Source organism: Balaenoptera physalus (assembly GCF_965194825.1).
Source record: "Balaenoptera physalus genome assembly, chromosome: 1".
Classification (NCBI taxonomy): Eukaryota; Metazoa; Chordata; class Mammalia; order Artiodactyla; family Balaenopteridae; genus Balaenoptera; species Balaenoptera physalus.
In genome coordinates, this window is record NC_138882.1 from 148,082,159 (window position 1) to 148,106,330 (window position 24,172).

General features: G+C 44.8%; 1 protein-coding gene across 5 annotated transcripts in view; it reads left to right on the plus strand.

Annotated features, from left to right (window-relative positions):
- Positions 1-24,172, plus strand: part of DAB1 (DAB adaptor protein 1) — a 420,799-nt gene that overhangs the window by 362,930 nt on the left and 33,697 nt on the right. For all 5 annotated transcript variants that reach the window (XM_082415009.1, XM_082415011.1, XM_082415012.1 and 2 more), the window contains 4 exons: positions 16,859-16,909; positions 17,001-17,048; positions 21,400-21,462; positions 23,769-23,877. In XM_082415009.1, coding sequence (XP_082271135.1) covers positions 16,859-16,909; positions 17,001-17,048; positions 21,400-21,462; positions 23,769-23,877 — 271 coding nt within the window. The remainder of the gene's footprint in view (positions 1-16,858; positions 16,910-17,000; positions 17,049-21,399; positions 21,463-23,768; positions 23,878-24,172) is intronic.

Here is a 24,172-nt window from a genome sequence, read left to right on the forward strand (position 1 = left end):
GCTATTTCGCTGGGTTCCTGTGAGGATTAAATACAAGAACAGATGTGATCGCTGTCATGTTTGCCCGGAGTAGGTACTCAGTACCTGGTAGGCAACATGGGATGGCACTTAAAAGGGTGAGCCTTGAAGACTGACTACTTAGGCTTGAAAAGTGTCTCCCTGCATTAGCAGCCACGTAACCTTGGGTGGGTTATTTAAACTTCTCTGCGTCTCGGTGTGTTCGCTTGTAACATGAGGATAATGACTATTGTACCTACTTCATGGAGTTCTTTTGAGGACTTGAATAAGGTAACGCATGGAAAACATTTAGAACAGCACCTGACATATAGGAAGTACCCAATAAGTGTTAGCCATAGTCATTATTATGAGCTATTCTATGAACAAAGGACTGTACCAAGTATTTCAAGAAATATGACGATGAGTAAGACCTGGCTCAACCTCTAGGGTGTTTTAGTGTCCCTGGGGGCAGTAAGGGGCTGGAGTGCCTTCAGTTCTCCCTGCCCGAGCAGTAATGCCAACAAGATCAAGTTTAACAGGGGAGGGGGCTGAACCTGCAGGGGAGTGCCAGGGCTGTGGGGTGAAGATAACAAACAGCTGTGACTACCACATGTTGAGCACCACCAAGCAAGGGCCCGTGGAAGGCACTTAACGCCCTGCGTCAAGACATTTCCAAATAACCCTAAGATGTAGGTCTCTTCTCTACGGTAAAGGCGGTTGAAGATAAGAGAAGTTAAATCAGCACAGCCGGAAGAGGCATCACTAAGAATCTAATCCAGCTCTCTCTGACCCTGAAGCTAGGGTGACCTAGTTTATCATCCAAACTGGGTCGCTTTTGAAACGGAAAGGGGGGTTGCTATTAATAATTCCGTGAGGACAGTAGGCAGGAATGGGAGGGATCTTAGGCAGACCAGGGTGCAGGTCCATGCTACCCAAGCACAGTGAATGCTCTTCCCACTGGGTCCAGCTGTCTCTAAGACCAGAACGCAGTGAGAGTTCAAACAGAAGAGAGGCGCTCTCTATCCATTTTGTTCCTGAAACTCTTTGCCAATCACGCTACCCGTGCTAAAGCAAAGACAGTACTGTCCCCAAGATACAGGTGCCCCAATGCACGCCTGCTCCTTCAGTGGGCATAAACCAGATTCCTTGGAGCTCTGTGACATGGTAAGAAAATGGGATTCAGGGCTATCTGTTAACTGCTGCTGCTATGAGTCTATCCTTATTCCTCTACTACAGATCATTAACATTTACAGAACTTTAACTACAGCAACTCTAATGAGCAGAGCTGTAATATATAGTTTCCCCATAAACATCCATTGAGGCTGACACTCATTCTCTCCCGGTACAGTAATTCAGCATTTCTAGATAAGTCATCGTGTTGAGGCTCTTTCTTTCTCCCTTAACTGCTGTTATTAGTGGTCACAGAAGAATAATGAACAAACTCCAGTTGTAAAAAAGGAGAAAGTGATAAATAAATGATCATGGAGAAAAAAAATATGTAGATCAGTGACAGTCCCAACCTAAAGTGTAAAACCCTCGTTACAAGAAACAAGTATTTGCAGAGCACTTACTGGGGGCCAGGGAGTGTGTGCATTGCTTGGCAAGCTGTATCTAGTTCAGTGATTCCCAAAAACCGTATTGCCTAACAGTCATTGGTGACACTTTTAAAAACACAACTTCCTCGGCCCCCACCCCTATAGATCTACTTTTGTTAGGCTTGCATATATTTATATATAAAGGGAGATTTACAAAGTTCCCCCAATGGATTCCAACACTCCACTACGTTTATCTAGTTCCATTAACATGACAACTATTATTTTCTCCATTTTGTGAATGAGAAGATTGAGGTTGGGTTGCTAAGGGGAGACGGAAGTAAAGTCTGATATGCAGGGTGAGGCCCTTGCTTCTCCACTTGTGCATAAAGAATGGCTCCATGTTAAGGTGACATTCACTCTCACTTGTTACACCACTTTTCCCCCTCTCCACCTCCCATTTTTCTACCTATCACAGAGTCCTGTCAGCATGCCATCATGTTTCTTTTCAGCAGCTTAGCAGCTGCCTTATCTCCAGTATTACTCCTCTTTCCCACCATTGCGTGCCGTCAACACGGTACTCTGGTTTTCTCCCCCTTTCCTGTATTTGTAATCTCGTAGCCTTGTCTCTTTGTCTGTCTCTAGGCTGTTGTTTCCACTGTCACCTCAGAAGTCCTAGCCCCCTTACACCTGTCATCATTGTAGGGATAACATTTGCAGTGTGATTGGGCCGTGGTCCTCCAGAGAGGATGGCCGTGGACTTGGCAGGGACTTGAACTACCCACTGTGGCTGCTCCTTCCAGAACCCTTACTTCTCACCCTCATCGTAAAACACACACTGTCTCACGCCTTTTGTTCTCCTCACCCTAGCATAATTCTTAAGAGTACATACTTCAAAGCTCACCCACTTAGGTGAAAATCTTAGCTCTGCCATTTACTAGCAGTGTGACCTTGGGCAAGTTCATTGACCCTTCTGTGCCTCAGTTCCCTCCTCTGAAAATGAGGATAGCAATAACACGTACATTTGTCATGGTAATTAAATGAGTTATTATACGAAAGCACCTTAGAATCGTGGCTGGTTCCTACAGAGGAACTTCCATCTAAGTATCAGCTATTACGATTATCATCCTGCTTGACCCCTGCTTGGCCAAGAAGGGATGAGGTCTTAATATTACTATTTAGCTCATTCCTTTCTCTTTAGACCAGAATGGACTGTTTAGGGTATGTTCTAGAGATAGAATGAGCATTTCTTAGAATGATTGGACGTCAGGGTGTGGGAGAGAGAGGGATCAAGAGTAACTTGTACATTTGGGGACTTGATGGATCTAGCAAAACCAGAAATAATGATCTCAACCACTTGTGACATAACCAGAGATACTGATTAAATTAAAAAGGTCTTTCATAGGACTTAGCAAGGATGCAGGTAAAGAGGGTCTCTGCTTGTGGGATCTGTATGAGATCTCATTGAATATACCATCCTCTAGCCCTAGCTCCATTGTCTTCAGAGTTGGGGTGTCCAGCACCAGAGAACAAACAGGAAAAGAAGGCAGAGACCGGAGCACAGGTGTCAAAGTGACAAACGTGGTGTTCCCTTGACCCTATAGTAGTATGCACAAAGTGCCCCTTTTGTTTTAATTTTATAGTTTCTGCAATACTGGAAGGTACCTCCTAGAACTAGCCTCTGGTCACTTATGCATTTTTCTGTTCAAGCATTCTTTCCTTCCTCCTTCCACAAATATGGTCTAGTGTCCATCGTATGTCACACACAGACACAGGTGCTATACAAGTCAGAGCAGGTCTCGTCCCTTGCACAGCTCACGGTTCATGGGAGAAGGCTGCCAACAAGCAAGTAAACAGGCACGCAGAGCACAAAACCGAACAGGAAAATGTGACAAGAGCTGGGAGCTGTGACTGCATGTAGGTAAATAGAGGAGTTCTCTAGGGACATGACACCTGAGCCAAGATCTGAATTACGAGAAGAAACCAACCAGATGGAGAGTAGGATCAGGACAGGGAAAGACAAGGGCAAAGGCCTTGGGGCAGGAGTGTTCTAGGGGTCCACCAGGAACATGGAGAAGACTGGTGTTGGCCAGAGTGTGGTGGGAAAGGGGAGAGTGGTGGCGGATGAGCTCAGACTCAGAGGCAGCAGCCGAGCATGGACAGTAGTAGAGGTAACGGTAAGGAGTTTGGATTTTATCCCAAGTGTAACAGAAGACGGTGGAGGGTTTTCATCAGGGCAGTGAACCTGATCTGATAATTTTTTTTTAATTAATTAATTTATTTATTTATTTTTGGCTGTGTTGGGTCTTCGTTTCCGTGCAAGGGCTTTCTCTAGTTGCGGCAAGCGGGGGCCACCCTTCATCGCGGTGCGCGGGCCTCTCACTATCGTGGCCTCTCTTGTTGCGGAGCACAGGCTCCAGACGCACAGGCTCAGTAGTTGTGGCTCACGGGCCTAGTTGCTCCGCGGCATGTGGGATCTTCCCAGACCAGGGCTCGAACCCGTGTTCCCTGCATTGGCAGGCAGACTCTCAACCACTGTGCCACCAGGGAAGCCCCTGATCTGATAATTTTAAAATATCACTCTGGCTGCTGTGCGGGAGATGAACTTAAGGGGGAAACTGTTAGAAGCAGCAGTCCAGGCAAAAGAGAATGCTGCCGAGGAGAAGGAGAGGGGCAGGCGGAGTTGGGGTACGTCCTAGAGATAGAATCAGAATTTCTCTAAAGAATGATTGGCTGTCAGGGTGTGGGAGAAAGAGGGATGGAGAATAAGTTTTACACTTGGAGATTTGAGCATCTAGGCCTGAGTTGGTAGCCTTTACAGAAATCAGAAGACAAGGGAAGAACAGGTTTGGGGAGATCAAAAATTCTTTGGACCTGTTAAGTTTGAGTCTGAACAGTATGGGATACAGTCATTTCATCATTTGCTGGGGACAATGGTAAGGCCAGGTATTGGCTGGACTTCGAGTAGTGAGGAACGTCGGAGATTGACTGCCACGCTCGAGCCGCTGATGGGTCTCGCCAATGGGAAGGACTTGAATTCAGAAGAAAATGCCATCCAGATATTAGAAGAGCTAGAAGAACAGCATATTCCTGTTCTTATAACTTTTTCTGGAACATCCCCCTAGTATTTCTTTGAAATTAGAGCCAGAGCCATTTACTCTGATTGCAAAGTCTCATTAGGTCAAATGACAGTGGATGCGACATCCTTTTTGGAGTTTACGATAGCAAATGCCATGTCTCTGTGAGTGCATACACACACGTGCACACACATACATGCTGAGCATTTGAAAACACCATAAGGACTACCATGCCCTCTGCCTTGTAAATCACGCTATCACCAAGTTTCTTTCTGTTCAGTTTTCTGTTCTCTTGTATATGCAAGTTCATCCATTTACTCTTTCTGTTTTTTAAAATCTGTCAGTTCAATGTAGTTTCTTTTTGTGTGCTAGCCCCTGGGCTATTTAGACATTAGGAATACAAAGATGAATAAGATACAGTTTCCTATACAAGGAACTTAGTGTCACGAGGTCATAGTCTGTAGTAGAGAAGAGAGAAAGCAATCAACCATTATAACTGGACATGTGTGATGCCCAGAGGAGGATCATCTAGTCTATCCGGAGGGCCTTAGAGGAAGGCTTGGGACAGGTGACTAGACCCAAGTCTCCAGGGTCTCCTGATGAACAAGGATGGGAAGGGCAGCCCATCACAAGGAGTAGCTTGTACCAAGGCCTGAGAGGGTAAGGAATATACTGAGAGACCTGTTAAGACGGCAGGTGAAATCGTGACACAAAGTTACAAACTATTTATAGGTTGGATAATCAATCTGAGACAAGTATAGATAATGCTCTCGCAGCTTTCCTCTGACTTCAAACTTATAGGCTGCCTTCCAAGTCTAGACTGTTGGTGAACATCACCTCTCTTGATCCTTGGAATTCTGTGAAGGAGACATTTCTCTTGCTGTCTTACATATGAGCAAGCTGGGCTTTCCTTGGGGCCTTAGTTTCCTAGTTGTAAATTGTGAGCTGGGTTTCTCTGTTCTTACTTCTTTTTGCCTCCTCTCAGTCTGTTCACCCATGAGGGGAATTGTGATGGAAATAAAGGAAGTAGACTAGGAGTTGGGAACTTGGGGTTTTATCCCAGCTCGGCCCCTAACATTATCATGATTTTGAAAAACTTGAAAGCCTCAGTTTCTTCATCTGAGAAAAATACAGGGTTGAGTTGTGTTAGAGATCTCTATAGCCTCTTCTAATTTTACTCCTCTGCAATTCTGCAATTCATAAAACTTTCAAAAATGCCATCAAATAGATCTATAAAATCATCATAGTATTCTGAAAGGATACTCCACTGAATCGTTGACCCACTAATGGAGGTCTTACTACATGTCAGGTACTGTACTAATTAAGCTGTTACCTCAAATCTTATACAGGGAAATCTTCAGTCTTGTGAGGTGGATAGTTCCCTAATTTTACAATAAAGAAAAATTCAAGAGATGGGTAAACTAGTCAAATTCCAGTCACATGAAAACAGAATTCTTGTTTTGGTCATTTGCAGTGGAGCTGGCTTCAGTCCTGTGAATGGCATTGCGGCAGTGAAAGTGGTCCATGCGCTGTGAAAATCCTCAGTGCGGTACCCCTGTCATAACTCTCCTCTTGCTCTGACCTGAATGGGCATCCTCCCATCTCCCTCACTTGACTGTTACGGCTCAGAGAAGGAACAGCACCCTGGTGCTCACAATATTGGTCCAGTGTAGGTGTTCAAGGAGAGTTTATTAATTATGAAATGAATGCCTTGAGAGCTGAATCCAGGAATGAAGGAGTAAGGAAATGAATGCCTAAGATATGAAATCTGCATTCTTCCAGCGAAGAAAAGGAAAAGATGCCTAAGATATAAAATCTGCATTCTTCCAGCGAAGAAAAGGAAAAGCATTTTACAGGGAACGGCTGTCAGAGCAGCAGGCAGAGCCCTCCATGACTATTTTTTCCTCTGCTGTGACATCTCTCCATTTGTGATCTGCTCTGATTTGCTCTGCCTTCAGCCTGAGCCTCTGCTGCTCTCGCTTGATTTCAACTCCATCCAATATTTCTTGTTACCGTTTGGGTGCCATCTGGACCGCAGGAGTAGCCTCTCCAAGAGCGACACAGCAGCGGAGAAAGAGCTGACGGCCTGTCTGAGAGCCCCCCTGCCCACCCCCCCAGGAGTGTGCTGAGAGCCTGTCATCCTGCTGACAGGAGCCAATTTCACTTTCCTGTGATTCTAATTCACCCCTTTTCAAAGTACTGAACTGGCGCCAAATCTTGTTAGGAGTTTTTGAAAAATCCTTGAGTTTTGCTAATGTGGAACTAGAATAATGGATTTTTTTAAAAAAGAGATGGGGTAAAGGAAGAGAGAATGAAAAACAAATAATTATAAGCTTTGGGAAATCATTCCCCTTTGGTTTCTCGTTGTCGCTGTATGTTTAGACCTGGGCAGGTGCGTTTATTCTGTTGACAGCCAGTAAAGTAGCCAAGCTATCTTGCAACCTGCACCTTCCCCCACAAAGGATCCACAGCAACGAAGGTCCCCCCACTTTCTAAAATCCTCCTTGTCACACGTCAGAGATCTGGGATGAAGTCATGGGCTGGGGCTGAGATCAAGAGCCCAGGAAGCTTCCACGAGTATCAGAGCATGAAGTCATCCCCCAGGGCTTCTAGAGAAGCTCCATGGTAGACTGATGTTTTCAGCATTTCTTCTTCATCCCCATCACTGGCCTCATGTGGGCTCTCACCAGATTATCATGTCTCTCTTTATAATCACTGCCTCGTGACAACAGTATTGATACCATCAAAATCCCCAGCACCAGTCTTGCCACTGTCTCAAAATGTCTGCCCCCTCAGGATGGGATCGGATACTAGCAGTAGTAACCACAGGCGTGAGTCATGTCATCACTCTGAACTACGCCCTACATACTACAGGCTTCATGTGAATCATCTCATTTAAGACACCAATCATGTGATAATTCCCTGTTTTCTCCTCTGTCTCCCTCACGCCATGTAAGGACAAGGACTGTGTCTTATCGAAGATGCTGAGTTAATTGACGTGGAGGGACTGGGTGGTGGGTTATCACGGCTAATGACCGCCGTCGGTGTCACCACCGCTGCCCTCCCCCCCAACACGGACACCATCATTTCCTGGGCATGACCACCAGCATCTCCTTCCCTTTATCACTGTTGCTGAGATCAAACTTACTTAGATCTTAGTATCTTATCGCATAATCGGTAGCAGCCTACAAATTGCACCTCCAGCCCCATCCTTAGGTGTATTTTCAAGAAAATAAGGGATGTGTTTTAGAAAATCCAGGTGTGAAAACATAGAGCTGCCCACTGTGTTCTGAAACAGGTGTAAGGAAGACAGTGGAGAAGAGAAGGGTGTGGGGTAGATGGAATGAACAGTGGGGCTGATGGACTTCAGAACGGTCCAGCCTTGCCAGGGTTCAAGTTTGGGGAAAAGGTGCAGGAGCAGAAACCTGCTGTGACCAATGTCTGCCCTATGAAAATCACGTCACACGTTTAGCTTCTCTTCCAGGTGACTTTGTTCCTTCCCTGGACCAGTGTTTCCCAAACTTTTGCCATGGCCTGGAACCCGCCTACCCTCACTTACCAAGCATATAATCCCATGGCTTTCCTTTCCTTTCTTCTTCCTTTCTTTCCTCCCTATCTCTCTCTTCATTTCCTCTCTCGCTCTGTCTCTTTCCCAGCCATCTCTCCCTCATCCCTTCTTCCTCCCTCCTCCCCATCCCTGTTCCTCCCCCTCCCTCCTCCCTCCCATCCTCCCTTCCCTTTCTGTACTTTTGGAAAGGGAACTGACATCCTTCGAGAGACTTTACTCCATCAGTTGCTGTGCTAATTCTTTTCATGTACATCCACCTTCTCACCACTTCTTCTCAGCGAGCCCATGTTGTAAGCATTATTATTCCTATTTCTTGAGGAGAAAACTGAGGCTCAGAATGAGGAAGGAATTCATCTGAGGAAACACCAATGAAAGTAGAAGTTTGAACTGAAAGCCGCTGTTGGAGTATAGCTGATTTACAATGTTGTGTTAGTTTCAGTTGTACAGCAAAGTGATTCAGTTATGCATATACATATATCCATTCTTTTTCAGATTCTTTTTCCGTATAGGTTATTACAGAATATTGTGTTCCCTGTGCTATACAGTAGGCCCTTGTCGATTATCTATTTTATATATAGTAGTGTGTTATGTTAATCCCAAGCTCCTAATTTATCCCCCTCCCCACGTTTCCCCTTTGGTAACCATAAGTTTGTTTTCAAAGTCTGTGAGTTTGCTTCTGTTTTGTAAATAAGTTCATTTGTATTACATTTTTTTAGATTCCACATATAACTGTTATCATATGATATTTGTCTCTCTCTGTCTGGCTTACTTCACTTAGTATGATCATCTCTAGGTCCATCCATGTTGCTGCAAATGGCATTATTTCACTCTTTTCATGGCTGAGTAATATTCCATTGTATATATGTACATTCCTCTGTCGATGGTCATTTAGTTTGCTTCCATGTCTTGTGAAAGCTGCTGTTTCTAATATCCCTCTTCCCACTTCCCCACCCTGCCTCTCCTAAAAACATCAAATTTCTCACTTTAAAAGCATCCATTGTTTTCAAATGCAAGCACATTGGTTTTCTTGACCTGATTAAAGTTGGGAAACTCAAGACTCCAGAGTCAGAGTCCTCAGCCACAGCTGCCCTTGTTCATTCACGTTAGCACAGGCCAGTCAACCTGGCCTCCTCACCTTCGTGCAAGGAGTCTACCTTTCTCATGCCCCTGAATAAAGCACCAGCAAATTCCTTTTACCGCCAGTCTCCATCCTGACTCTCTTCTTGCATGTTAACAAAGGCCATTTCAACCTAAATATCCACTGATGGCTGAATGGATAAAGAAAATGTGGTATATACATACAGTGGCATATTATTTAGCCCTGAAAAAGAAGTCTATCCTTGCTTATGTGACAACTTGGCTGAACCTTGAGGACATTATGCTGCGTGAAATGAGCCAATCACAGAAAGGCAAATACTGCAGGATACTGCTTGTATGAGGTCCATAAAGTAGTCAAACGCATAGAAGCAGAGAGCAGAATGGTGGTTGCCAGGGGCTGGGGGAGAGGGAGGTGGGGAGATGCTATTTAATTGGTATAAAGTTTGTTATGCAAGAAGATTAAGTACTAGAGATTGTGCCTACAGTTAACAATACTGTGTTGTACACTGTAAAATGTGTTAAGAAGATAGATCCCATGTCGTGTTCTTACCACAATAAAAATAAATGGGGAAAATGGAGGCTGTTTTAAGGACCAACTTCATTTTAGGAAGTTGGATGTAAATATTTCATTGTCCCAGGGATTAGCAGATATATTACACTTGTGTGCACTTCAAGGGAAGATGTAACTTTCATTATAAGATCTAAGCATTTCCCTCCGCCCTCTAGCCTTCCAGACAACCTTTAGGACCCTCCTAAAATGGTAGCTGGCAGAAGGAGGGCAATTAACTGCTAAAATGCAGCCCAACTTTGAGTAGTTAGGGGCAACTTCTCAGTCATTACAGGGACAAATCCACAAAGCAGCACAAATTCCTCTGTTAGATCAAGCCCTTGAGGCCAGCAAGACCACTGAGCCCCAAATCCCAGTAGGCTGGGACATTTTGGCCTTAAAGGGGATTCCATTCCGTTGGAATGATGATGAGGTTTCTCGGATTTCCACTTGAAATCCATTAAAGGAATCTTAACTTCCTTTAAAAAAAACCCACCAACATCTGGGTCTGGCTTAGCCCAGGCAATGACAAAACGTACATCCAGAAGAAGGCTGCTGTTTTTGCAAACTGAATTTGATTTCATGGTACTGTCTAGGCATAGCAAAGAATTCAGTTGTCCCATACAACCCTTCTGGTCAATGCACAGGTAGGATATTCTTTAAAAGAATAGAAGAGACTATATAAGGAAGGAATATGTTTAGTGTTTAGAAAGCACCCAGTCAGCTGAAGTTTTTTGTTTTGTTTTGTTTTGTTTTTTAATATCTATTATCTAGAGCTTAGCTCTCCAGTACAGTAGCCGCTGGTCACATGTGGCTATTTAAAATGAAATCAATTAAAACTAAATAAAATTTAAAATGCAATTCATTAGTCACACAAGCCATATTTGAAGTGCTCGATAGCCACGTGTAGCCACTGGCTACCATGTTGGAAGGGCAGGTGTACAACTTTTCATCATCACAGAAAGTTCTGTTGGACAGTGCGGCTCTTGGGAGAAATCATTTATTAACATCACATTTTCTACTCTGCATCTCAACTCCCCCCCCCCAACCCTTTGTTCTTCAGTTGCCAAACAGAGCTTTTCCTGTTTTCCTCTGCCGAGAAGTAGGAAAGTGGCTATTTACTCCTGGCTAACAGTGAGAGAGCATAAACTCCTAGATACCCCAGAGGGCATTAGTCTTCATTAGCACGTGTCTTCATTGTTAGATCACTCACCAGGCAACAGCACCTGCGTCCAAATGCCTGGAATCACTAGGTGCGTTAATAGTACCCACCTTGGTGCAGTTACAAATCACTTAAGTTAATCCATTCCTCCTGAGCTTTCTAAATGGATAATTGAATTCATTCTTCTGCAGCATCATCTTGGGTTCTGAGTTGAGATCTCCATGCCTTGTGCCCTCCCTGCCCCACTCATGTCCCACCCCCATGCTAGAATGATTATATATCCTGGCTCTGCTCTGAGCTTCAAGAGAGCAGGGACCATGCATTATTCATCTTTGTTATCTCCAGTGCCTAGTCAGGACACAGCAAGTGGAAAGCACCCAGTGAATGTTTGTTGAAGAAATTAATGAATCAATTATGTAATCAATCAAGATGCCTTCAGTTTTCCCAGTAGGACTTTCACTAATTATTCCTACAGAGAGTTCATTCCCCAACACAGTGATTCACAGGTCTGGCTGCCTGTTAGAATCACCTGGGGAGCTTTTAGAACCTACTGATGCCAGGACCCCACACCAGACCAGTAGAATCCAAGTCTTAGATGCAGGGCTCAGGCATGCAAAGTTTTGTAAAAGCTGCCCCAGAGGATTACATTGTGCAGCCAGGGGTGAGAACCACTGCAGGTTTCTTATTTGGCAGCCATAAATAAGTTTTCATCCTTTTTAACGTGTTCACACCAAGTCCCATCTCATCCACTCACTTTTGCTGCAAAAGTAACATGAGTCTGGTCTTAAGAGTTACCTTATTCAGTTATGGGACAATAGTAGTGTCCCCAGTGCTCCAAAGAGATTATGGGAAAGTAAACTCCCTGTGGAAGCTTTATTTCAATGTCTTAATGACAATTCAGGCTAGAACTGTATTAAAATAACCCAAGAGAATCTTTTCCTTTAAATCCTCACTGGACGTTCAAGTTGTGAGTAAATTGGATTGTCATATTGAGTTTTGTTTATTTTTTTTATACAGCAGGTTCTTATTAGTTATCTATTTTATACATATTAGTGTATATATGTCAATCCCAATCTCCCAATTCATCCCACCATCACCACTCCCCACCCCGCTTTACCCCCTTGGTGTCCATATGTGTGTTCTCTACATCTGTGTCTCTATTTCTGCCTTGCAAACCGATTCATCTGTACCATTTTTCTAGATTCCACATATGTGCGTTAATATACGATATATATTTTTCTCTTTCTGACTTACTTCACTCTGTATGACAGTCTCTAGGTCCATCCATCCAAAGAACAAAAAGACCCAATTTCGTTCTTTTTTATGGCTAATATTCCATTGTATATATGTACCACATCTTCTTTATCCATTCGTCTGTCAATGGGCATTTAGGTTGCTTCCATGACCTGGCTATTGTAAACAGTGCTGCAATGAACATTGGGGTGCATGTGTCTTTTTGAATTATGGTTTTCTCTGGGTATATGCCTAGTAGTAGGATTGCTGGGTCATATGGTAATTCTATTTTTAGTTTTTGAAGGACCCTCCATGCCATTCTCCATAGTGGCTGTATCAATTTACATTCCCACCAAAAGTGCAAGAGGGTTCCCTTTTCTTCACACCCTCTCCAGCATTTGTTGTTTGTAGATTTTCAATGATGCCCATTCTAACCAGTGTGAGGTGATACCTCATTGTAGTTTTGATTTGCATTTCTCTAATAATTAGTGATGTTGAGCAGCTTTTCATGTGCGTCTTGGCCATCTGTATGTCTTCTTTGGAGAAATGTCTATTTAGGTCTTCTGCCCATTTTTGGAGTGGGTTGTTTGTTTTTTTAATATTGAGCTGCATGAGCTATTTATATATTTTGGAGATTAATCCTTTGTCTGTTGATTCATTTGCAAATATTTTCTCCCATTCTGAGGGTTGTCTTTTCATCTTGTTTATAGTTTCCTTTGGTGTGCAAAAGCTTTGAAGTTTCATTATGTCCCATTTGTTTATTTTTGTTTTTATTTCCATTACTCTAGGAAGTGGGTCAAAAAAGATCTTGCTGTGATTTATGTCAAAGAGTATTCTTCCTATGTTTTCCTCTAAGAGTTTTATAGTGTCCTGTCTTACATTTAGGTCTTTAATCCATTTTGAGTTTATTTTTGTGTATGGTGTTAGGGAGTGTTCTAATTTCATTCTTCTACATGTAGCTGTCCAGTTTTCCCAGCACCACTTACTGAAGAGACTGTCTTTTTTCCATTGTATATCCTTGCCTTCCTTGTCATAGATTAGTTGACCATAGGTGCGTGGGTTTATCTCTGGGCTTTCTATCCTGTTCCATTGATCTATATTTCTGTTTTTGTGCCAGTACCGTATTGTCTTGATTACTGTAGCTTTGTAGTATAGTCTGAAGTCAGGGAGTCTGATTCCTCGTATTGAATTTTTAAAAGCAGAATACAAAGCTGCATGCATGCCATGATAGTAACTGTAAGAAATATATCTGATAAGGGGGAAAAAAAGACTTGAAAGTAAATGAACAAAAACTGTAGTAGTATTTGTGGGTAAAGCAGGAGATGGGGCTGCAGGGAGACTAGGGAATGGGTTCCAGATTCTGCCCATGAGAATCAATTGAGAGAAAGTGCACTGGCTGGAGGGGTCTCCCACTGGGTGGCTGAAGTGCCCTGAGTGTTACTGAAGGTTACCCCAGGTGGGAGGAAGGAACTCCAAGAAATGACTGAGCCAAGATCAAAACAGGAAGGTAACCACAAGCTCCAGGTACAAAGGGTATATAGAGGGGAAGATGCTCAGGTAAGACTGTAGACAGAAGAGAGGAGAGGGAGAAGGTGGGGTCAATAGTGGACTGAGGGGTTCAGGACTAAGGCCAGGAAGTGCTGGGCATCCTTCTTCACAGGGTCTGGTCCGTGCTCTCAAGTGGGGGTGATTTCTAAAGAGGGGCTTCCTGCAACATGTTTTTTTCTTCTTCTTCTATCTTTTTCCAAATATCATATAGTACTAGTTTCTTAACATTAAAAAATGTGTCCCTGTGCATTGCAAAACAGAGCCAAAAGAAATAGGATGAGAAGATCCTAATAATAGCTCTGATTTATTAAACATCTCTATGTGCCAAACACCAACCAAAACATTGCACACACATCTCAGTTAACCCTCTCCATAAACCTGAGATGATGTTATCATTATCATCCCCACTTTGAAGATGAGAAAACCGGGGCTCACGGACTTGTCCAGGGTCACACAGCCAGCACGGGGCACAGCCATGATTCAGTCCGTATTTGTGTGACTCCAGAGAGATGCATTTGCTCTCACGTCCGGACCCATCTCCGTCTGAATTTATGGAAATCGCCCCCTCACGCCCCAGCCCCACCCCTCACCAAAGGCCCCCTCTTCTGTCACCAGCAAAGTGACGGACTCACACTCGTGCTGGCTGTTCTCACACATTTTCATTATATGGTGGGGCTTTTATGAGACTCTCCCACCGGCTGTTTTTCAAATTTATTTAATTCATCCATCATGCTCTGAAGCCATTTGCTTTTTTATACTGGACAGATGTAATGAGATTTTGGACACTAAAAAATGTTTTTATTAAAAGTTATGACCCAGAGCTAGTTGGTAGGGGCTGTGCCATAAATCCTTAGAAGTGTGAGATTTATAAAGGATGTAGCAACATAACCTTAACCTTTCAGGCCACACTGTAGGTTACAGGATCACTTAGACTAATATTGTCTCCCTGTCTCTGGCCAAATAATAATAATAATAATAATAATAATAATTATTATTATTATTATTATTATTATTATTATTATTTAAGTGGTTATTTGATGTGGTCCTTCCTCCTCTTCTCTTGGCCACTCTTGACTCCTGGCGAGCCAGGGCCTGGTGGGAGCAGGTGGTTGATGACGGAATTTGCTGGTGTCTGGCCCGGAGGCTCTGCCGTGGTAGGTGCGGGCATGTGGGTTTTCCTGCTCTGCGACCCTGTAACTGGGGCTAAGTGATGTGCAGTCACGTTTGCTACAGTCAGAGTGAAAGTGATCGTGGCTGGTGGTGTCTCCACTCCTCCATGGCCAACAGGAAGCTCTCCTCAAAATTTGGAAACAATGCATTTCTGTTCAAGCATAATGACTCCAATTTAATGTCAATATTTCAGATTTATATTAATGTTACACTGCTTGGAAGTCACCCAAAGTGTAATTAGCTTGGAAATGTAGACCAAAACATGGGCATTAAAAATATATGTACATAGGGACTTCCCTGGCGGTCCAGTGGTAAAGAATCCGCCTTCCAATGCTGGGAACACGGGTTCGATCCCTGGTCAGGGAACTAAGATCCCACATGCTGCAACTAAGCCCATGCGCCACAACTACTGAGCTTGCTCGCCGCAATGAGCGAGCCCGAGTGCCGCAAACTACAGAGCCCGCGCGCTCTGGACCCCGCACCACAACTAGAGAAGAGAAAACCTATGCGCCGCAACTAGAGAGAAGCCCGCGCTGCAATGAAGATTCCACCTGCCACAACTAAGACCCGACGCAGCCCAGAAAGAAAGAAAGAGAGGGAGGGAGGGAGGGAGGGAGGGAAAAAGAAAAAAATACATGTGTATATATAGAGATGTTATACATACTAATATGTATTAATGTTGTGACTTTGTTAAATTAACATTTGTTAAGTAAAGCCCTGGGGTGTTGTCGGATGGTGAGCCAGGGTTCAACAAAAGACCACCAGGGAATTGAAATAGAGAAGTTTATTACTCTCAGTTCCTGGAGGAAGGGGCATGAGGGGAGGTCAGGGCAGGATGCAGGCAGAGAGCAAGGCAGGACCTGGGGCACTTGCCGTTATTAGGGTTCCTAGACTGAGGCCGGATTGGTCAATTCAAACAAAAAAGAGCAGGGTTTTGGTAAGTGTCAAAGGAATCTTATCTAAGGGGTACATAAAGGAAGGCCCTGGGAGGCTGGGGAGAGTGTGATCATAAGGGCTGTTAGGATGGTCATATCAGGAACTGACATTTATTTGTGACTCTGTGGGTTGTTATCTAGGGCCTGCCTCACTGGAGAGACTGGTGTCAGTTCAAGGCCCGTGCAGGCTTGCCTGGCCACACAAAGTGGATACTTAGGCAGCAATATTATGGAGCGGTTTAGCAAAGCTCTCAACAGTTATAAACAACAAAATAAAAAATTATCAAAACAATTAGGTTTGGTCAACCGCCAGCTATTCTTCGCAGCGTGCATTTGTTCATACATTTTCAAGCCTGAGCCCCTGTGATCTGCTAGGGATTCAAGAACAAATGCACCGTGGTCCCTGCTTCAGGAAGTTCACCGTGTAGTGGGCACAAGTGATGCGCCCTTGCTCTCAGAGGATGGTTTTCAGCCTAGCGGACCAAGGAAAGCTTCGTGGAGGAGGTGGCCTTTCAACTGGGTTTGAGGAATTGGGTGAGCTTTGGGCTTGCAAGGCTGAGAAGAGCATTTCAAGCAGAAAAGGCCGCACACACAAAGGCACTTATAAAACCTGCTGTTCACAGGCTGCTCCAAGGGTTAAGTGTGGCTGAAACACATGATAACCCTTTTTCTTTTTAAAGCAAAAATCTCAAGGGTAAACATCACGCTCTTATCTGCTTCCACTGTTGAGACTGGCCGAGTCAGGTCTGTAATTTCAGGAAGATAGACTTTAAACTTACAAACTCCCCATTGCTTGTATTTCCTCGTCAGGCCCGTGTTTTATCATATGCTGGGAGCATATTCTAGAGTTTTCACAGTACGTTGGCAACAGCTCCCACCTCCTGAGACCACGGGAGTGTGAACCATAGATACCGTCATCATTAAGCTCATAAATCCATGTCATCTGTATGTCATTCACTTCATCCTCATTCATCATCCCTTACACTTTCAGAACGGCTATGCGTTTGAAGATTTTGAAGAACGGTTTGCAGCGGCGACCCCTGTAAGTGTGAGAGGGCCCAGCCCGATTAACTGTTTCATGTCATTGTCCCATCGCTCATTTCACGCTCGTAAGTCATGCCTTCTGGTTACAGAACAGAAACCTGCCGATGCACTCTGATGAGATTTTTGAGGCAACAAAGGTAAGGCGTCCAGGCTCGTGTGAAATGAGGGTTGTTCTGGTCATTCTCATCCATTCCATGCATCCTCATCCGCCTGCGGGAATGGCAGGTGCTCTGCTCTGCTCCGGTGCCGCCTATCCTAATGTTCACAGGAGACTCCTGGTGGGCCCCGCGATGAAGGAAGTGTAGGATCACGGGTATGTGTGTGTGCACGCTTGCACGCGTGAGAGAGAGAGAGGGTGTGTGTTGGAGAGGACGTAACACCCCTTCATTTCATTCAACAAATATTTTTCAATCTCCTGACGTGTCCTAGGTGTTCTGATAGATGCTAGAGATGCAATAGAGAGGAAGACACAACCCCTATTCTCAGGGAGCTCTAAGTATAACACAGTGCGACATTGCATAGCATAGGAGAGGATAGGGTGGGGTCAGTAGAGAAGGGTAGGGTAGGGGAGCGTAGCGTAGTGTAGTATAATGTAGTATAGTGGGGATTCAGACATGTACACAGGATGTGCTCAGTGCACCTGGGGAGATAAAAACCAGGCAAGGCTGCTAGTTGGTCGGTATAGCCTGGAATAGGTGTACTGGTTTGCAGCCAGTGTTTATTCAGATTGGTTAATACATAGGCCGGTGAATGTTGTCACCCCTGAGTACAGGGCATTTGGGAAGCCTCTGGGACAGGGGTTCTCAATCTGGGCTGCCAATTAGAATCACCTTGAGAGTTTTTAAAGTTTCAGTTACTAGACTGTACCTCAAACCAACTAATTCAGAACCTCAAGGGGTGGGAACCAGGCATTCACATTTTTCCCTTACGTACACCCAAGGCTGACAACCACTGTTCTAAGAGTCTCACATAAGCTGTTCGGGGCAGTGGGATTTGGGGTACAAATTGAGTTAGGAAACACTTCCCAGGAAGAAATAAAGTCCTCTAATCTGTGTCCTGGAGGATGGGTGGGAAAGGCACTGGGGGAGGGAATGTGTGTTCTAGGTCAGAGGAGGAACGTGTGCAAAGGCCCTGAGGCAGCCCCTCCTTTCGTGAGCCCAGGTGCTTCTCTCCTCCGTAACGCTGCCCTGATTGTGTCTATAGGTCTGTCTTCCCATAGAACAGACAGCTCATGAGACTCAGAACAGGAACTTGCCTTACTCATCCCTGTATCCCCTGCTCTTGGCACAGTAGCTGATGCACAGTAGGGGCTACATACTTGTCCTGAACGAAGGAGTACCTGATGTCAAAACAGGAGTGGGTCTGTGTGAATATGTCTTGGGGGTCAGTCAAGGATACCTCTGCCTTCATCAGTGGCACTTTCAGAACTTCTCTACAGGAGGGACCTAGGAGTCTAGTTGCAGTGGGCTAGCTGAAAGAAGGACCAGGGGTCTAATCCTGAAAGAGGTTGTACAGCACTCCAGATGTTATTGGAAAACCATCATTTGTTCATATCAAAGGATGGCTTGTGGGGGAAGGGGACAGGCCTGATGGAGACACTGAGGGGCTCCCCCCTCAACAGCCAAGCTCCTCCTCAACCCCTTCACTGGCCTTGGCAGCTTCCAGGGTCACTCTGCTTACCCTGGAGGAGGACGCCCAGGGCCTAAAGAAGGGGCAGAATCTGCCATCAACAGCCACGTCTCTACCTGAAGACATCCGAAGGGCCCGGAATGGGAAGGCAAGGAGGAATCTGGAGCTGACCTTGGAGATGACTTCTTCAGATGGATGTGTGTCATGGCAGGACTCGTGGGGACCCTGGCTTCTGGGTAGAGAATATTGTGGGGCTGGACATCTACCTTGAAGGAAGGCTAACTAGGGCTTGGTAAAGGGACCAATGGATAAACAAGATGCTGGCTGGTCTGTGGGTCAAGCCCAGCTTCTTTTAGCTGACCAATCAGAGGCAAGTTACTTAACCTCCAGACCTCTGCTATAGCTTATCTGCAAACTAGAGAGAGTGAGAGAGATTCCTGGGCTGCCGACTTCACGGGGCTCAGGGAGCGTCCAACGTGATCATACTGTATCAGAAAATGCGTTGTAAACTATAAAGTGTTTTACAAATGTGAATGGTTAGTTTTATTCTCATGAGGCCGTTAAAGTGATTAATTACAACAATATTATCAGATGGAACATGGCTTATTAAGTTACAAATAAAACGACTAGGGTTAACTTGGGGAGAGGGCCTGTGAAAATAGATATTATTCCAGATTCTCAATCACATATGGTTATTAGAATTATTTTTAATTTTATGGCCTAAGAATCCCCTTTTTCTATAAAATTTAATTAACTCAAGGTTCTATTTAAGCAGCAAATCCAATGGAATGAAATACCAATCTATGTTTAATGCCTCTGCGTGTTTTTTTCTCGTTTAATCCTTGAGTGGAAGTCATCTGGCAGGAGGAAAGTCTGTAGCTCAAGAGTGAAGGTTATTTTAAAAGTTGTGTTTAAGGAGAAAATTAGCCAATAAATTATATTTATGATGTTAGTGAAAGTGTGCCACGAGTTCAACACATTTGAAATGTAAATTGTGCGACTTAATTATTAACTTCATTTTAATATTTTCCTGCCACTGAAAATAGTCGTGGGCCATTTGCAAAGCATTGAGTTCCAAGGATCAGGAAGCCCAGAAGCTTCCCTTGAATGGATTAAATAGAATTACGCCTTTTGTGGGTTTGGGAGAGAGCCTAAGGATTGACATCATTTCACCAAATAATATAAACTACTGTCCACATGCTAAAGAAGCCTTCCCGAAGACAAGCAGGTTTTACAATCTATTTCTATGGATCGACCCCACCAGACTGTAAGCTCCCTGCAGGCTGGGACTTGTCATTTCTCATTATTATGTTCCGAGCACCCAGAACAGTGCCTGACACCTCACAGTCCGACGTGCACGAAAAGAAAAAAACATATTATGTAGCTGGGAGGGAAGTGAATATGTATAGGGCCCTGTGGTGTGCCACGCACCGTTCATTCGATCTGAAAGCTTAAGGGGAAGAGTTGAAAGTGAGTTAATAACCAGGCTAAGCTGCTTGACTTTCAGCAAAAAGAATCTTTTGTGCCTTTTTCACCAGGCTTGCCCAAACTTCAAAATCCTGCTAGTAATATTGTCAGTAAATCTGCAAAGGAGGTATTATCTGGACATTATCTCCAATGTCCAGATGAGGGAAAAGTGGCCATGAGGAATTGCAGAGGTTGGCAGTGGGGGAACTCAAATCCATCCCTGGGGATGGGACTCCTCCTGGGCCCAGAGCTCACGCATTTGTCAGTAACAGAGAATGTTCCTTTGTGTGAATCGTGGAGATCCTGCCTTGCCTGGTTAGAACAGATTTCGAGGGCAGGGGTCCTGCCTGACAGACAGGCAGACTCTCCCTGTCCTTTCAGTTGGGTGGTGTTTTTAGGTTCCCCCAATTAGAAACTATCACTTAAAATCCAAAGACGAGCAGAAAGTATCTTTTTTGCAGTGGGCAGATTTGCGCAAGACACATGATTATATACTTTAAGTCAGGCCATTTGATTGCCGACCGCAGACTCCCTGCAGACTCTGAAGCTGGAAGGGTATGCAGATTAATTTCTAAGTGTGTCTTAAAGGGCTTCTCCCACCGCTCTGGCTGGCCTTGCTCAGACACTGTCATATGATGGATGGGAATATAGTTGATACAGTGTCTACAGTGCTGGAGCCCCTCGGAATGATTAATAGTGTATATATACTGGGCTGTTTTTGATGCCCTTCCTGGTATTAAATGATATGTTTTCTTCTCCTCCAACTACATTTTTTATCTTAAAGATGGATTCTTTTGGGGACTGTCATTTGACTGCCTGCTCTATATGCAGAAAATTCAAGTCATGGCCCAGGTGACCTTGAGGTGACCTCTATGAGACTCAATTTATTCATTTGTAAAAATGGGAATGAGGATTCATACCTCTCAGGGTCAGTATTATTGGGAGCATTTACTGAGAAGTGGCCATGAAGTGGTGACTTGCTATACTTGATACATGAAAGGCATTTTGTACATGTGGATACACTCATGAAAAAAAAGCAAATGGTAAGATTGTGTCTTGCCTTTGTCTCCTGGAGAAGAGAAACAGTGTTGGCATCGGATGGTAAATATGTAAAAGTGGTATTATTATTGCTTATGCAAGGTGGCTAAACCCAGATCTGCTTGACTAAGCCCAGATAAACAGCCGGACACACTGAAGCAATAATTGATTCTGGCTACATCCGAGATGTTGTCTTTGGGATCAAGAGGTATCATAATGACCATCTGGGTTTATTGTTTATATAGTCATGATGAAAAAGAGAAACATATGTCCTCAAATCATATTTTTTTAAAGCAATGCCCACAGCATCAATTCCCCTTGTGATTACATCATTATCTTTTTTTTTCCTTTCAGGCTGTGACCCAGTTAGAACTTTTTGGGGACATGTCCACCCCTCCTGATATAACCTCTCCCCCAGTAAGTATGCACTTCCCTCAGAGCCCTGCATCTCTTTCCTTTCCTTCTTCAGTCACATGGTGACAAAAATATGGGCTTTGGGTAAAAGAGGCTACTGGTGGATTTCAACTTGGACTCTTTCAAGCTGTGTGATTTGGGCAAATTTACTAGCAATTCTAAACCTCAATTTCCTCTGCTATTTTATTTTTAAAAGGAATTATGATACATGCTCTGTTTTGAGAAATAAATGAGACCGTGCATCAGCAATTACAGGCTATCACTGGGGTTCTTGCTGTTATGCTGGGCAGTGGAGAGAGACAGGAACAGGATGTGGTCCCTGCCTGCAAGGAACACATGGTCTAGCTGGGAATATGGGCAAGAAACTCCATAGGACAGCAGACCCGATGAGGCATTTGTCATCTCCTACCCAGAACCTACGCAGTAAAGGAAGCCAGGTGGTCAGCCCAGTAAAGGAAGCATCTTCTCCCCCCGGCCCTTTCTGCCCTCTCCTCTCTCGTTTCCTTCTTTTCTTCCCCTCTCCATCTTCTTTTCATTTCCTCCTCCCTTCCCACCTGCCTGCTGGCTTCTCTGAGCTCATGAAGCTTTGGATTCCCAGCTCTAGTTTCAGCCACGGTATCTCAGTCATTGCTTGCACTGGGGTACAGATTGCAGGGAGCCCTCACTTGAAAATGAAAATGAAAATGAAAAAAAAAAAAAGAATGAAAACCGAAGCAAAATAGAATCCCAGTGCTTTGAGAACTGGAGGCATTCAGAGGCAACCCTGCAGCCACTGCAGAGAAAAATGCCAAGCTGACCCTTCCAGCTCCTCCCCTGCCCACTCCCCGGAGGTGGGCGGAGAGCAGGCGGCCACAGCTGCACCAGCTGAAGCTGCTGGGAGGGGGCGGCTCCTGCGGGCACCGCGCAGTTGCACAGACCCAGGGATGGTGCTATGGTTCACTGGCTAGCTGCACCTCACGGAGAAAAGGCTGTAACCTCACCACTGAGGACAGATGGCACGAGAGCCTGCTGCCCACAGTTGCCGCCAGGGAATCTAGGCACAGCTGCTCTGCTCCGAACGCCTGGTGCCCAGAGCAGCTGTGAAGGAGGGGACAGCAGCTCCTGTCTCCAGGGAAGCTGGACGGTCTAGAGAGTCTTTCTCTCCTCCATCCCAGGGGGAACAGCTGCATGTCTGAACCATGGGGCCATGGAGCTAGAAAGGTCTGGAGAGATTGTCTAACCTTAGCCTCTTCGTTTTACAGATGAGCAAACTGAGTTCCAGAGAGGGCATGTGACTCACCCAAGGTCACACCAGAGAAAAGAGAATGACATTGATTGTGTTTTAAAGGGCTTAACGCAGCAGCTCATGGCTGTGTTTCTGGCCCTGAACCCAAGTGCTGTCCAAATGGGTATTTAATAATCCTCAGAACAATGCCATGCCTCCTGCAAGCTGCTAGTCTAAAAATGGCCTTGTCTAATTGCCATGGTTTCAGGATTAATTGCTTGCTCCAGTCTATTCCAAGGGGAAAAAAATAAGCATATTATGGCATCAAATAGGCATACTCTATAGGCAAAAGGCTTCTATAAATGGGTGTGGACCTTTGAAAAAACTAGTACCCATGTTTTTATCTCAGTAGCCTCACCTTACCCAGCAGTTCATGCGGCAGGGCTTTTTGGAATTCCAGCATGGGCCAGGCTTTAGAGTTTGTAGCTGCTCAAGCATCGTTTTTTTTTTTATCATCTTCTTGAGAACATTTGCTTCTTTTTGCAAGTGAAGGTTCAGGCAGGATTCTGGGAGGCACCAGGACCCAAGGGTCTCTACTCTACTTGCTAATCTTTATTTGTTTATTTAGTCAACATCTGTTTATTGGCCATGTATTAAGTGACAGCCTTGAGCTGGGCACGCAGTAGGTCCTGAGTGAGTGTATGTCACTTTGAATTGACCATTTCTGAAGGGTGAAAGATATCGTGGGATAATTTGAGGGCCCAAAAACACCCTCAAAGAGTAGGAGCTCAAACTAAACAGTCGTGATACTGGCCAGCGTTTGCTGAGCACCTACTATGTGCCTCTGTCTGGTAGGTACTAAGTGATTGAAATGCATGATCTCATTTAAGCTTCTCAGCAGCTCTAGAGATGGGTATTGTTTTTCCCATTTTATAGTCTTTATAACCAGCTCATGGTCTGCCTGCCACAGTAAGTGGCCCAGACCGGGGCTTGCTTCTGTAGCACTGCCCCGCTTCATTCCTGTGCCTGCTGCTTCCCGTCCTGATTGGCACTGAGCCACGTCTCCCAGGAGCCTCACGCACCCCTGCCCTTCTCTGTCTGACAGACTCCTGCAACTCCAGGTGATGCCTTTATCCCGTCTTCATCTCAGACACTTCCGGCGAGTGCAGACATGTTTGGTTCTGTACCTTTCGGCACTGCTGCTGTACCCTCAGGTAAGTCCTCTTCCACCTTCCTTCTGCCTCCACCCACCAAGAAAGAGAAAGGGTTGACTGAACCACTGCCAGCTTATGCCAGACACCTGTGGGACCACCATTCTCTCCTTGTGACTCTTCAGGTGATATTGAGAAGCTGCCACGGGCAGGGGGGTGGTATGTTCACAAAGCTCTGGGATGCTGCAGGCTGGAAATCACTCATGTCTTGCACCTGAAAGGTCAAGATTCCAGGTGTATAGCTTTGGGGCGCTCGGTGCACACACAACCATGCAAATCAGTGCAAACCCTGATTTGT